The sequence below is a fragment of the Cynoglossus semilaevis genome, chromosome 6 (assembly GCF_000523025.1).
Source record: "Cynoglossus semilaevis isolate Cse_v1.0 chromosome 6, Cse_v1.0, whole genome shotgun sequence".
Taxonomy (NCBI): Eukaryota; Metazoa; Chordata; class Actinopteri; order Pleuronectiformes; family Cynoglossidae; genus Cynoglossus; species Cynoglossus semilaevis.
In genome coordinates, this window is record NC_024312.1 from 4,415,136 (window position 1) to 4,430,159 (window position 15,024).

The window sequence follows — 15,024 nt, forward strand, 5'->3', positions numbered from 1 at the left end:
AGCTGGCCCCCACATCAGCCCAGCCCAGTCCACTACACACTGAGATAAACCAGAGGAAGACAGAGACACGGAGCGGACCAGAACCAGAAGAACTTACCACCATGGCGTTTTTGGACACCAGACGCACAGGCTCCGGGCTCTGATTGGTCAGCTTGCTGGCCACCTGCAGGTTGATGGGAGTGTTCTGTGAGTCCGGTTTGGTGATAGCTGTGGTTACCATTGTGACGGTGGGGGGGCGCTGCTGGAGGACAGAGCCGGGCAGGGCGGTTGTGGCAGCAGTTTTCAGCACCAGAGGTAGAGTCTTTGTGGTGAGGACGGGCGTCACCGTCAGCGTCTGCAGAACAAGACGGGTTCTTATCTGGTTCTGTATCATAGAGTCTTTGTTCAGAACTTGGTTCAGGTTGAAATAAAACAGTTGGCTAAAGGATGGTGCTGCTGTTGTATTGCTGCCTCTGGTGGTTAGTCTGTGTCAGTGCATTTAAATTATGTAAAAACAACACACTTGAACTATGAGATGAAGGCAGTAGAACAACAACAACAACAACAACGTCGTCTGTGAGTTGATGCCGGGATCGTTTCACAGAAGTGAGTCTGGGACTTCAACCTTTAGTCTGGGACTCAAAGCTCTGAGGCAGCCCTTCACTCTGTGATAAGTCTGAGCGCGCGCGCGTGTGTGCGTGTGTGCGTGCGTGCGTGGCTGACCTGCTGCAGTCCTCCTGTTATCTGTTGGCTCTGCAGCAGGGTAGCTGACTTTATGTCGCCTCCTCCTGGTAGAGCCTGGGCCTGCAGCTGCAGCTTGGCCTCAGGCTCCTGCTTCACCAGCAGCTCCTTCCTCAGCTGCTCCACAACCTTTTTCTGGGTGAGGAGGGGGGAGAGGGGAAAATGGTTATTTTAAGATGAAATTTTGTTAATGACAGAAGTATTTTATATAAAACAACAATGTTGTAGAAGCACATCGGCCCAGAGAAGGTAATATTAAAATGTGCTTTTAGCACCACCTGTAGGGGGTAGGGAAAAGCACATGCTGTGGTTTTCCTAAATAGTGATCAAACATCTGCAGTTAGTCATCAAAGCTGCTGCAGACAGATCAATAATCAATAATGATTGGCTGCTCCACACACACACACACACACACACACAGGTGCTGCTGACATAAATCAAAAGATAAACTCCATCAGTTGCTTAGCAACAGCTGACTCTGCAGCTGAAGCCAGAAAAGTTTCTGTCTAAAGAAACAGTTCACAGCTGTGCTGTGAGCAGCAGCAGCAGCAGCAGAGGCAGGAGGGTCTGGTTCAGTATTAGTTTCTGGGTCGGTTCTGAAGGCCACTCCTCAGAACCTCTCTGTCAGTTGTACCTGCTTCTCACTCAGCGCAGTGATCTTTGCCTGAAGCTCGTGCAGCTGCTTCTTCAGATCTGCATTCTGTAACAACAACAACAACAACAACAGGTGAGCCTGATACCACGGAGACAGGGTGAGACTGACTTCAGGAAACAGACGCTGCTTCACCTGAGGGTCCTGCTTCATCTGGGCCACCAGTTTCTGGAGGAGTGAAAAAGAGATGCAGGATAAATATAGGCACTCCTGACACCTGCTGGTCACTAATGACTACTACACATAAACACATCCCAAAACTATGCTCTGTACAATTCAGTTAGAAAACAAAATCTTTGTTTTAACGTCAACTTAGTAACAGGAACATAAGTACCAGACACTGAACAGTTCCACCCACCTGATGGATCTGGATCTCCACCTTCAGAGCCTCCTGTAGCGTCTGTAACTCCATCATGGATCCAGTCAGTCTGTCAGCCGATCGATCAGCCTAGAGAAAAAATACTAGTATGTGTATGGTACTTTGAAATACTTGTGTACTGAGAAGTCGCAGCGTGATGACAATACTGCAGTATAAGAAGTAGTGAAGTTTCCACCAAAGTCCAAAGAGAAAAGCATCAGAGCATCAGTGAGTTGTCTACAACCCTGACCTTGGCCTGACCTCAGCCTGACCTCAGCCTGACCCCAGACTCATTACCGCTCTAGACACTGGTTTTCTGTGTGGACCTCAGTGATGCAGATGTCTGACCAGCTCTCCACTCTCCTTCTGTAAGGTTGATAACAACCATGTTGTGTTGCCATGTTGGCACACTCTGAACTCAGGAGGCGGTGAAAGAGTGACCCCTGTCTTTAACTCAGACAACAGCACAAGTAACTGTACCTCAACACCGTGTCCGGTAGGAAAACCATCCAACTGAAGCATCAAAGAGCCGCTGGAAACAAGACACAGCACAGGTCACATGTGGGGTAACTGGGGGGTAACAGTCAGCAGTGGAAAAGAGAACTTCAGTGAACGTCCAGCTGAGGCTGATTGAATGTGAATCTGCTCTCTGTATGAAACAGTTGTTCTTCTCCTGCTCCACTCTGCTATGTAACAGTTGTTCTTCTCCTGCGCCACTCGGTCATGTGTTTTGAATGTGTAATCTCTATGACATCAGTGTGAGAACATTTAGATTATTTTTTTCTGTGTAAAACATGAAACACAAAGACAATGTACGCTAAAAGTTTTGAACAGAGTCAAAATATTATTTTTAAAATAATAAAGTGATACTTTGATCAGCATTTGTGTTAAATACAAGGTGAACTACTTAAGTACTACAGTAAAAGATGTCACATTTCTAAATCAACTAATACTCTTAATTAAACACTTAAATAAACATTGTACAAATACAAACTTGTAATTGTCACTGATTTAATTCACACATCAACATGTGGGACTACCAACAGTTTTTTAGGACTCACCACTAGGCTGAGGGACTGGACTCCACCCCTCTGTGCTGCCCTGGAAAACACCACAAACACATACCACATTATAAACATTTAATCTGCACGAAACACACACACACGTTGTTTTTCAGTGGAAAACAACCATCAAAGTTATACCATTTCTCTCCTTTCACTTCCTTCAGTGTACTAGTTATACTCATGTACTAGCTGAAGTTGTCAACATCTGGTTTACTTCACTTTTATCAGTGTACTAGTTATAGTCATGTACTATCTGAAATTAAATATATAATTACTTTACATATATTTCACTCTTAATAAATATTTTGTATATATTTATAAATTCTTGACTGAACTGCACTTCACCACTCAACAACAAAGTGTAGTAACTTCGTGTACCTATGGAAATACTACAGGTACCACCACAATAAACTACGTTAACATCTCCATCAAACACATTTACTTCAGAAACTAAATTGTAGTGAAATGTCAATCTGTTAACTCTAAAATAACAATCACTAACAATAATACTAACAATACTAGTACTGACAAATAACTTATGTCCTCCTCTTTTACTACTGAAATTAATTAATTCTACAGCTTGAAGTTACAGCTTTTACTACTGAAATGAATTAATTCTACAGCTTGAAGTTACAGCTCAATACTATATTTACTTATGTATATTATTATATACCACCAAATATAAACAAAGCTTCACAGAGTAAACAATTCTTAACATAGATAGGCTGGGAAATATGTCCAAAAAGACCAAAAGTTAGTCTGGTCCACACTTAACGAACGTGGAGAAAGAGAGGGAAGAGAGAAGTCGGACGAACGAAAAAGATAAACAAAAGGTTGATTCAAAATAGTTGGACAAAAAAGGGTTTAAGAAATGTACGAAATAGTTAGAAAATAGTCTGCCCCCTGGAGGTGGGGGCAATAATGGATCAGCACAAAGATGTGATGTTGAACTTTAGGATGCAGCTAATGAAAGGTGACAGTTGATTGGCCCCTGACCCAGGGCTTTGTCCAACTAATGCCCCTTTTAGCATATTGATGGAAAATACTCCACTGTAGTTAAAAATACTATGTATGAAAGTACTTCTACTTATTAGCTCTCTAATGCATACATTATGCGATTTACATTGAAAACTAGACGTTACTTCGGCCAAACAACTTGAATATTTGGTAATTTATTCATGGCTATTTACGCCACAATTAATCTAACAACTAAAACCTAATCTGCTTGTACTCTTAAAATCAACACCATTATAAACAGCACAGCCACAACTTTCACTGTTGGGGTCGTAGTAGTTGTAGTAGTATGAGTACCAGCATTAGCATGACCGATTAATTGCAGTAATTGCTCCCCGGATTGGACGTGAAGTTTTTCAGGCTAAAACTTCCAACAGCAACAGCCTCACATTCCGCAGCTAAAGGCCCGAAAAGGCGACAAAAATGAAGCTAAAATGGAGGTTTTCAAGATGAAAGGCGTCGACAGCTTCGGCGGCGGCAGAAGGAAAGAAGACGAAGAAAAGTGTGTTGTTGTTGTTGTGTGTTTTCCTCCAATACTCGCTGTGAAGCTTTTATAACCTGCTTATTGTCTTATTCTCAGTATTATTCTCATCAACCCACTGCGGGTATACACACTCACCCTGTTTATAAACGGGGGAAAGCCAGCTTTTAGTGGCAAATCTATTGGAAAAATGTTTAAAAATAAAAAACAAATATCGGCCAAACCGAGCCTCACTGTCTCCGCCGACATTGCTCCGTAGAGGCAGAGGGAGGGGGAGACACCGAGAGAACAAGTGGATAAGGTTAGCAGTAGCCGCTAATGCTACAGCCTGTTAGCAGCGGTGGCTAACGCAGCCACGCTGATGGAGAAAAACTTCCACCCGGGGCGACGAATCACCGCGGGCTGACCGGGGAGGGCACAACACCACACGACCGGGGAGGCAAAAAATCCCGCAGACGGGAAGAGTCCCCGAAAGACGACATGTTTCAACAAATTTATGACAAGAAGCGGGCGTCGCTGGCTCCAAGTTCCATCGGCCCCTTGTCCTCCACAACATCAACTCCTAGAATAAGAAGCAGAAAGAGAAGCGGAGCAGCGCTGGACGCAGACAAACCCGGACTGTCTGCTTACACACCTGCACACACACATCGCCGACACCCGGGCACCGGAGCCACCGGGGGGCACGGCTTAACTTTGACTACAAAGAAAATGAAAGTTATGAAAATTAAAAAAGAGCCCCAGTGTGCACTTACTCAGCAGCAGTCCTCCTCTGGATTAATTAAATATATATCTGAAAGAAGCCGATCCACGGCCGAACAGCGGAGTTCGAAGAGCCCGCTATGCCTCCTGGCCGCACCGCTTTGTCCGGTCTCCGTATTTAATGTTTGGTTGGGGTTAAAAATATGTAAAAACAGAGAAACTGAAGCTACAAAACAAGAAGAACTCTTCTTCAATCTCATTCAGCCCCGACCGCAGCACACCACAGATCCCTGCGCTTCGGAGCAGGAGGAAGGGGGCACAAAAACTACTTCTCCGTCCCGCCGGTGCCCGCTTGTTCACCACCGAAGCCTCGACGTCGGCGCCCGTCGTCGTAAAAGTTGACCCAGCGGGGTCGATGGGCGATGCTTATCGATGGGCAACTGTGTTGGGAGAACGAACTACTTTTTGTGTCGGTGCGGCGAATTTATTTCACTTTGCCTAAGGAACGGCGGTGCTGCGACTCCCATTGCCTAGGGAAAAAACCCGGATGTAAACTCAGTGAAACTCTATGGAGAGAAAGTCGACGCTAGGACGCGCGCACGCACGCACACAAACAAAGACAAGCGCAGCTATTCTGGTTAGGGCACTCCACTGACTTGGATTCAGGCAGACAACCGAACCAAAAGTTTAGACCCAAATATAAGAAGGCCTCACGTTATTGGACCTAACCAATGACGGGCCTCACTCGGACAATTTGACCCGATACCATCCGTTTGTGGAGTAGAATTCGTCATAACGACGTACAAAGTAACTTTTACTACACGTACCTGTGTACTCCACTAAATAAAGACCAGTTGACCTAACAGCAGTACACATTCACCAGTGTGAACTGGACTTTAAAGTTCTTGTAAGGACACTGAGACCAGTGTTTACAACCAGATGTGGTTCTAAACATGTGGGATGAGGGTTAGGGTGACTAAGGTCAAATGTCACAATGACCAGCAATACACACACACACACAAGTTTCATTTACTGCAGTCTTTCAATCAGAACTACTTTCTTATGGTATCTTAACAACAAACACAGTAACCTTTCTGTGGAACCTAAACCAAGTACTTTAACAGCATATACTAAGATGCATTATTTTTTTTACAAAATTTACGTTTTGTACAATTATTGAACGCTACATTCAATAATTGATACTTTACTCTTGTACCTTTTTGTACAAGTATAATGCACCAAAAAGACGTACCTTTACTATGATAGCCCTTCAAGTATCTTGTCTCCAGTCGAGGAGTACTTTGAGACTAGTAACCTGGGGTTCTTTCATACACTTGTTTGGTACTCTTCTCTTACATTATAAAATACTTTGTTACTGTGACATAGCGCGGTTGTGTGGTAGTTCGACCTCGGAGTTTTGTGTGTAACGAAATATTCACTTCATCGTGGTTTGGAACATTCCAAACCGTGGCGCAGTATTTGTACGTTGACGTTGTACAGAACGTACATACGTCTGGTGTTAACTTTGTCAAAGCTGTTATGTTGGATTCTCGACACTAGAGGGCACAATAACCGCAGGAGACACACCAGTGAGTGTTAGTCATATACATATATGTGCTTATTGTGCCCTCTAGTGACCATATATATATATAAAACAAAAACATTTCCTGGTGATAAAATTGAATTGTTTGACTACCGGAAGTAAATATGTTGGAACACACCTTTAACGACTTTAACGAAAACACTCGGGGGCAATAAATACGTTTGTTTTCACCAGGACAAATAAGACATTTTGGTTTGTTTTTGCAGAATGAGACTAAAAATATCTTTGGTGACTGAAAAAAACCAAAGGCAACAAACAGTTCCAGACCTTTGTTGAATTTATAGACAAGGAACATCAAGATGTGGGTCGGGGCCTGGGTCTGGACCTCTTCATATATTTATGCTGATCATCAAGTGATAAAGGAAAGTGAACTACTTGTCGTTGTAACACAGCACACCACCAAATGTGATCTCTGTTTTTAACCCATCACCAAAGTGACCAGTGGGCAGCTTTAAGCACCGAGGGACCAGTGTGTGGGGACGGTGCCTTGCTCAGAGCACCTCAGTGGTAACTTGGCAGCTGGTGGACTCGAACTGAAACCTCCCGGACCCAAGTCCGCTTCCTTAACCACTAATCCACCACTGCCCCAAAATAAAATAAAATAATAAAATAATAAAAATAAAAAGGAGGATAAAAAGAAGAAAAAAAATAGAATAAAAAGATGAGTAAGAAGAAGATGACCAGGGATTACGGTCAGATTAGGAGAAAATAATCTGTGAATGAAGTGTCACTGTCCCATGCCAATCGTCTGGTAAACACACAGGTAAGAGGAGCACTCTCTCACCCAATCTCAAGCCTGGTGGAAGAATGAAAATGTTCCAAAACAGGGCTTGAAATGACACGATGGTGTCGCTCCCACCTTAACAAGAGGGAGGAGGGCCCTCTCCAGATAACCTTCCCCTCTGGTCTGGAGAGGAGCCAGTCTGTCTCCAGTGTTCTTCTCCAGCAACGTTAAAGCACATTCTAGTGGGATGCCTCACACAAGGCAGACACACCTGGCACCGTAGCCAAGTGTTGAAGGGTTTAGTGGCTCAACTGGAGGTGAGGAGGGTCACCATCAATGTTCTGCACGTAGAAACTAAGTCAACCCTACTCTGACCAACGTCCATCGTCCATCCAGACGGGAACCTTCAGACAGATCACCTCTGAATGTAGTTCAAGACTGGAAAATGCAGACTGACCTGAGACACAGGCTCATTTTCCCAACATGAAATTTCAGCATCCAACCTGCGGCCAGACCTGGTCCTCTGGTCAAAGTCCAGCAGCTGCTAACGGGGATACTAACATCTAGTCCTAGTACACATACACAGTTGTTGTTGTTGTTGTTGTTTTGAACAGTGAGAAGATAAAACAGGATGGTTTTAAATTTCACAAATAAAAACCATCTGAGGTGGACATGCAGCTCCACGTGTGACACTGTGACCAGCAGACATCAGAAGAAGAAAGACCTCCTGGTAACTGTATTAACCTGCCGCTGGTCTTTGAAAAGCAGACTCTGGTTTTCTAAATCAGCTCAGATGTGACATCACAGCTCCATCTTTAAACACTTCCTGTCCAGACGCCACCGCATCAACGTCAACATCCAGGACCAGGACACCAGAGGCTCCGCAACACACACACACACACACACACCGCTCTGTGTTCATGTCATGTATCTCCTAAACTGATCTGGACTCAGATCTTTGTCTAAAGTCTGTGTTTTTGTCGTTACCAGGACAGAGTTAACTAGTCTTTTCAGCAGGTTCTTTAGTTGTCCCCTCCCCCCTGTCTCTTATTCCTGAGTCTCTCCTGTTTCTTCTTTTCTTTCCACGGTGTGTTCAGAACCCTCTTAGTGTGGACGGTTGTGTGTTTGGTGCCTGGTTCCCTCACATGAACCCAGAGCTGGATCTCCTGGTGCAGGTCCAGGAGTGGATCTGGGTTAGCGTTATGAAACAGCTCCACACTCTGGTCATGAGTCACTTCCACAGGAGCTGGAAAAAGAAAGAGTGGATCCGGAGTCGTGTGGTTCTGCTGTAACAAGCGTGTGGGCGGAGAACAAGAGTTCTTCAGAACCACTGCTTCACGTTGAACCGTGGACACAGTTGTTCTGCTGCAGAGGAGAGAACCCGTGGAAACGGGTTCTACACTTTTGTCATCGACTTCGTCTTCTGTGGTGTTCAGTGGAACTCAAACTCTTCTGAGGTTGTCCAGGCCAGGGACCAACAACCTGAAGTAGGGACGGGACAGGACTGGGCCCTGCTACTGTACTGTACTGTACTGTACTGTACTGTACTGGACCAAGTACCATTTATGAACACCCGTGGTCTAAGAACAAAGAAAGGAATAAAAAAAAGAACGACGAAGAAACTGAGCATCTTCCATTTGTTCGTTCAGTCTCCGTGATCTCAGCATTCAGTTAGCAACGCGTCCGAGAGCCGCCATTTTCACTTCTGCGTTATTGAGCTACTGGAAGTAGGCTTTAGAAGGAGAAGAAGACGACAGTGAACTACACAGACTGAATATGAATGTAAGAGGTCAAAGGTCAGTCAGACAAGAAGAGAGAGAGAGAGAGAGAGAGAGAGAGAGTGTGTGTGTGTGTGTGTTAGTCATTAGGCAGACCAGTTGGCTGAGAACAGAACACATTGATTTGATTATGGGATTATCTGTTCGCTGGGTGTTTTCTGACACACACTCATTCATGTGCCTGCATGATCAAAGTCTAACAACACGTCAACACGTGCCGCTGTCAGAGGGACGTGGGTTCGACTGGTACCAGGAACTGTTGGCTGTCCCTGGGACACCTGCACCGCTGTCCTGATGGGTGTCAGAAATCACCCGGCTCCTTTTTCACCTCCACCTCCTGTGAGCAGGAGAAGGATGGAGCCACACGTGCAGCTGGTAGAAGAGTGTGCGTGGCTCTCACTCTGCCGTGGTCAGACCTTCACTTCTCGCCCTCTTTCTCTCTCTCTCTGTGTGTGTGTGTGTGTGTGTGGGCTGACTCTCCATCTTTACACTACAGTTCTGTGGGTGGAGGCAGAGATGTGAGAGAGGAGGAAGATCATCATCATCTTCATCTTCATCTATTCCCAGATTCATGTTCTCAACTCCAACAAGAAGAAGAACCAACACCACAGGAAGTGGACCAGTTTGACTAGTGGAACATCAGAGAAGAACTCGATGTCGATGGTTCGAATCCCTCACTGTTTTCAGAGTGACATTAACAATCATATGAATAAAACAACGTCTCACCCCCAGCAGCTGCACTTCCTTCTTGTGTCCAGCAGGCATCGCAGTTCCAAACCTCAGCCACCCACAGGGACTGTGGAGGTGGGCGGGGCTTAAACAAAAAGAGTGAAGGAAAACAAAAGAGAGAGAGAGAGAGAGAGAGGTAAAGTGGGAGAAGAAAAGAGGAGAGACATATTTGAATAAAGTTTAGTGAGGAGGAGCACGTCTGTGTGGATGAAAGTCAGAAGAGTTTGTGTTTCTGTTGTTAAAGTGGAGCAGAGTTTCACTGCACACACACACACACCCACACAGGCTGTTGCAGCAGTAACAGCAGCAGTAACAGCAGCAGTAACAGCAGCAGTAACAGCAGCAGCAGCAGCAGCAGTAACAGTAACAGCAGCAGCAGCAGCAGCAGTAACAGCAGCAGCAGCAGCAGGGGCGGAGCTGCCAGGATGGTGGTCAGCTCCTGCTGCTGCTTGGACATAACTCTGACCTCAGAGCAGCTCTGAAAGTGGGAGACGGAGGCGCAGGAGACATGGAGCAGCAGCAGAGGCAGCCTGAAGAGCAGGGGCAGGAGCAGGAGCAGGAGCAGGAGCAGGAGCAGGAGCAGGAGCAGGAGCAGGAGCAGGAGAGTCGTGTGCAGGACGGTGGTGAAGAAGAAGAGGAAGTGGAGGAAGAAGAGAAGGAGAACTCCTCCACCACTGTGGCCCCCAGCTGCCTCCCCAGCAGCAGTGGAGGCAGGAGAACCTTCCGTGGTCTGATGATCTTCTGCAGGAGGTGAGTGTGTGAGGAGCTGCGTCCAGGTGAACTGAAGTTCTCCAGAGATGAGAACTTCTGCTGCCATCGGTTCTTAAAGCACAGGAACTTTGTTTACAATAGTTCTAATCACTGGCAGTTAATTATATACTACCAATGAAAGATGGACTGACCAGTGGAGCACTGCACTGGTCCATACGGAACGGTACAGTACGGTACTGCAGAGTATACACTCTACTGTACCGTACTGTATATACATATATACATATATATGTAGTATTATCTTATACATATACACCTACAGAATATATATATATGTATATATGTATCTGTATATATCTATGTGTGTATATATATATATATATATATATTAGCGATGCACTGAATATTCAACCACCGAAAATTTAGACTTTTATCACCGAAACAAAACGGCCAAAACAGGAAGTCATGATGACGCAAACAAAAACCGCAGCCAGTTCGGGCTTGTCTGAAAGTAGCAACATGTCTCTGTGGTGTGGACGTAGTATTTCAATATATGTAAGAAAGAGTTTTGGTGAGATCTATTCTGATCCTCTGCACTTTAATAAAGATCATTACGCACAAGAAATGAGTGGGTTTGCAACTCTTGCAAGATTTTTCCTGTGTTACGAGGAAACGAGGAACATCCACTCGACACTGTGTGGCGCTGTCTCGCTCACTGTCCCTCTCTGGGTTATTTTACCCATTTTTATAACAATAATATATTTTTTTTCTTAATTATTATAATTTTATATTATCAACATATTTGTTTATATTTATGTTTTTGATGTTTAGATGAGGTTAATTTAATTAATTTAGTTTGATTAATTAATAGTATATTTCTGTGGGGGGGGTGCTACGAATTAATTGGTTTTTAGTTATTTTTTGAATGGGGAAAATTTGATCGACATACGAGTGCTGTTGTAGAACGGTTGTAGAACTCCTGTCCAGGGGTCCACTGTGGGGTCCACTGTGTGTGTATATATATATATATATATGTAGTACATACATATGTATATATATATATGTGTATATATATATATATATATGTAGTACATACATATGTATATACATATATGTGTATATATGTATATGTATACATATACATACATATACATATATGTGCAGTATATATGTACAGTATATATACCATGAACACCATCAGGCTGGTGTTCATGGTAGGGGGCGCTCACAGCGTGGTCAGTGTCAGTTGGGTTGTCAGTGATTTCCCAGGGAACTCTGATAATAGCTGTTCTAAATGGGTTCATCTAATGAACAGAGGAGGTTCTCCAGGTTCCTCGGGGAACACGTCACTCATGATTGGATGGAGGAACCTGAGGGACTGAGGGGAGGATGTTCTCAGCTGCCTTCTGTCCCAACACGGGTACCAGGAAACTACACAACCAGGTACCAGGGAACTACATGGTTAAGGAGCTGCTGAGAGGAACTGTTGATGTAGAACAATCAAACAGGTGGAAATAGTGATGGTGCTTTTATTCAGTTCCTGGTCCTGCAGTGTGTGTGTGTGTGTGTGTGTGTGTGTGTGTGTGTTGACTCCGATCTGCAGACACGTTTCTGAGGACAAACCTAAGTGAGAGTGTGATGCGTTCAGGTCCCAGGGATTTCTCAGACCCACTTCTAAATCTATCTTTATCACTGGATGGCCCTGTTTCCAATAATAGGCTGGTCCAGGAGGAGGAGGAGGAGGAGGAGGGGGAGGAAGAGGAGGACCTGTACAGTGACAAAGACAGCTTTAATAAAAGTTGGAAAAACACTCATTCGTGCAGAAGGGCAGGAGAGCAGGAGGTTCATTTGGATAGGAGAGGAGGTAAAAGGAGTTAGATGTCGGAACAGAAGAGAGGACAGAGAGGAGGACAGAGGTAGGAGGAACTGGTCACCCCCTTTCCTGCTCCTTTCCCTCCTTAAATCTTATTCTTATCTGGTATGACCAGCAGAGGGCAGCAGAGGCCTGTCGTCAGAGCAGCCAGTTGAAGTCAGTGAGTGTCGAGAGGTGGAGGGGGGGTGCAGGAGGGGAGAGGGGGGAGATTAGTGTTCACTCCTGAAGTCAGTGAAGAATGTGTGATTTTAAAAGACAACTAACTGGTTAGTGATGATCAATAACTGAACCAATCAGGACAAAACAAACAATCAGTGTAAACAACAGTCACTGACCGTAATGTTACAGGAAGTCAGTCATAAAACCACCCTGGTCCACATGTTACATGTCTCACGTCCATCAGTCTGGGTCTCCTCTGAAGCTGGTCAACTGGTCAACTGGTCAACTGGTCAACTGGTCAACTACCACAGCTGAGTAGCTTCAGAGCACTGCAGCTCAGACCTCAGTGGTCGACCATCAACCATGGTTACAACACTCTGTCTTTGTCCAACGCCTCAGCGAGGCCCAGGTCCAGACCCACGGTCAGTGGAGGTCGGTGACCAGTCTGCTACCTGGAGACAAACAGAGACCACCAGAGAATGTGACTGTTCTTCTCTAATGAACACACACACACACACACACAGATCCTGTGTCTTTCTCTTCTTCTCTACCATCATTGCTTTAATTGGATCCATAATGCATCAGGCCTGCAGCCTTGAAGTGTTAATGAAGAGGATTCTGGGAAGTGGCGGTGGAGCTGCCCGTCCGTGAGTCTTGACACAAAGACTAGGAGACGTGCTCAGAACAGCTGCAGGCTTCAAACCCAGACCCTGATCCAGGATCTGCTGCTGGGTCCAGACCAGCAGAACAGTCCACAGACGGCTGTTCTCAAGTCCTGGTTCTACAGCCAACCTAGTGCCACTGGTGTGGACCCAGGGTCCGTGTCAGTGTTCTTCTAAATGAAGGAGTTATTTAACACGGCAGCAGCTGTCTCCGCCCACACACACCTCCTCACCCCTCCCCTCCCCTCCCCTCCCGTCCCTCTCTTATCCCTCTTCTCTCCGTCCCTGTCCCTCCTCCTCAGTCCAGGAGCTCCTCACCTCCTCTCAGGTTGTATCAGACTGAACTGAGCGTCTGTCGTTTCTGTGTTTTCTTCTGTGGTTGTCTTTAGTCGTCTGTGTGTGTGTGCGTTTGTGTGTGTGTACACAAGGTGTGTTTATCTCCTAATATAACGAGGGCAGTGTGATCAGTGGGAGAAACTTCATCAGGCCTTCAGGGTCTGGGATGGTCCTGGTCCTGGTCCTGAACCGACGATCCTGACCTTGTTTTTAATGTTGTATTAACAACAACAGAACTTTGAGTTGAGTTGTTGTAGCAACAAGGACGTTGGTGAGTTCCTGGATGAACAGATGGTGCAGAAGAAGACTGACACAGTCTGGGTTGTTGGACCTTATGTTGACTCTCTAGTCCAGTTCAGTCTGGTCTGTCCAACTCCACCGAGTGCTGGACAGTGTGTGGACCGGGTCCTGAGGTTCTGAGGTGAACAGTAATCTGTTGGACATCAGCTGAGCCTCTGATCACATGACCTGACAGTAAGACCTGCTGCTGCTGCTGCTGCTCACCAAGGTTAGGCAGCGGACGGACAAGTGTGTGTGTGTGTGTGTGTGAGACACTAATCTGTTGGTCATGTGTGATAATAGGTTCAAGTAGCTTAGCTTTTATTGTCTGAGCTCCAGAGAAGCTTCAGGAAGACAACACCTCCCTGGAACGGAGGAGTCAGTCAGTCAGTCTGACTGTCAAAGTCAGAACTATCAGCACAGCTTCCTGTTGTTATGCTGCCCCCCTGTGGGTGCATTTGCTTTGGCCGTTTGATTATTTATATTACCAGCAGGATACCAGGAACAGACTGACAACCACAGCTGAAATCTCCAGACCAGAAGTCAGTCTTGATTTTCATAGACCTCTGCCAGACTAGTTCAGTCCAGTTCTATGACGACAGACAGTGAGACTCTGTCTCCTCCCTGTGTGACCAATGACAGCCAGCACTGATCTGATTGGACAAAAGTCTGAATGAGGTCGGACCTTCCATGTTGATGGTTCCTTGACTCCATGATAGTTGTTTGAAAAAGCTAATATCTGAGTTGGTCTGAGCCGTGTGCCCAGGTACCATCGTTCTTGAACCATGTGTGCCATAAGGGTATGTTGTTTCTGTCACTAAACTGTAGGTGTCACTCTTTAGACTCAGTCTCTTAGAACATGTGGACCTGTTGGGTCTGCTCTGGTCATGTGTACTGGTCCAGTACTGCTCTTAGTCTGTTCTTGCTCAGCGGTTTTCTGTGAAGCTAACTGGGTTTTGCGTCCAACAGTGCGGACCATTACCAAGGTTTGTCCTCCGTCTCTGGTGAAAATGGATACATTTTTTCGTCGTCATTTCCGGAAGAAAGAACCAACGCCACAGGATGACATGGAGCCCACGCCCTGTCATCAGCGGAGGCCCAGTGTGGCCGTCCCCACAAGCAAGGCCCGCCGCCGGTCCAGTGTGGGGCGTCCCTCCTCCACCCTCCCCCAGCGGCGCCGGT

The 15,024-nt window shown here is 45.7% G+C and overlaps 2 protein-coding genes across 2 annotated transcripts in view; one reads left to right on the top strand and one right to left on the bottom strand.

Moving 5' to 3' along the window:
* The window catches only part of phf21ab (PHD finger protein 21Ab), a 20,029-nt gene extending 14,170 nt beyond the window's left edge, over nt 1-5,859 (bottom strand). Inside the window, exons 1-8 of the mRNA XM_017032960.2 lie at nt 5,042-5,859; nt 2,792-2,831; nt 2,211-2,262; nt 1,731-1,820; nt 1,508-1,540; nt 1,355-1,420; nt 703-855; nt 98-334 (exon numbers count right to left, since the gene is read on the bottom strand). Of these exons, the coding sequence (XP_016888449.1) occupies nt 98-334; nt 703-855; nt 1,355-1,420; nt 1,508-1,540; nt 1,731-1,820; nt 2,211-2,252 (621 nt within the window). The 5' untranslated portion in view covers nt 2,253-2,262; nt 2,792-2,831; nt 5,042-5,859. The remainder of the gene's footprint in view (nt 1-97; nt 335-702; nt 856-1,354; nt 1,421-1,507; nt 1,541-1,730; nt 1,821-2,210; nt 2,263-2,791; nt 2,832-5,041) is intronic.
* A 4,574-nt stretch (nt 5,860-10,433) lies between these two features.
* The window catches only part of LOC103379769 (diacylglycerol kinase zeta), a 15,463-nt gene continuing 10,872 nt past the window's right edge, over nt 10,434-15,024 (top strand). Inside the window, exons 1-2 of the mRNA XM_017032840.2 lie at nt 10,434-10,572; nt 14,812-14,966. Of these exons, the coding sequence (XP_016888329.1) occupies nt 14,853-14,966 (114 nt within the window). The 5' untranslated portion in view covers nt 10,434-10,572; nt 14,812-14,852. The remainder of the gene's footprint in view (nt 10,573-14,811; nt 14,967-15,024) is intronic.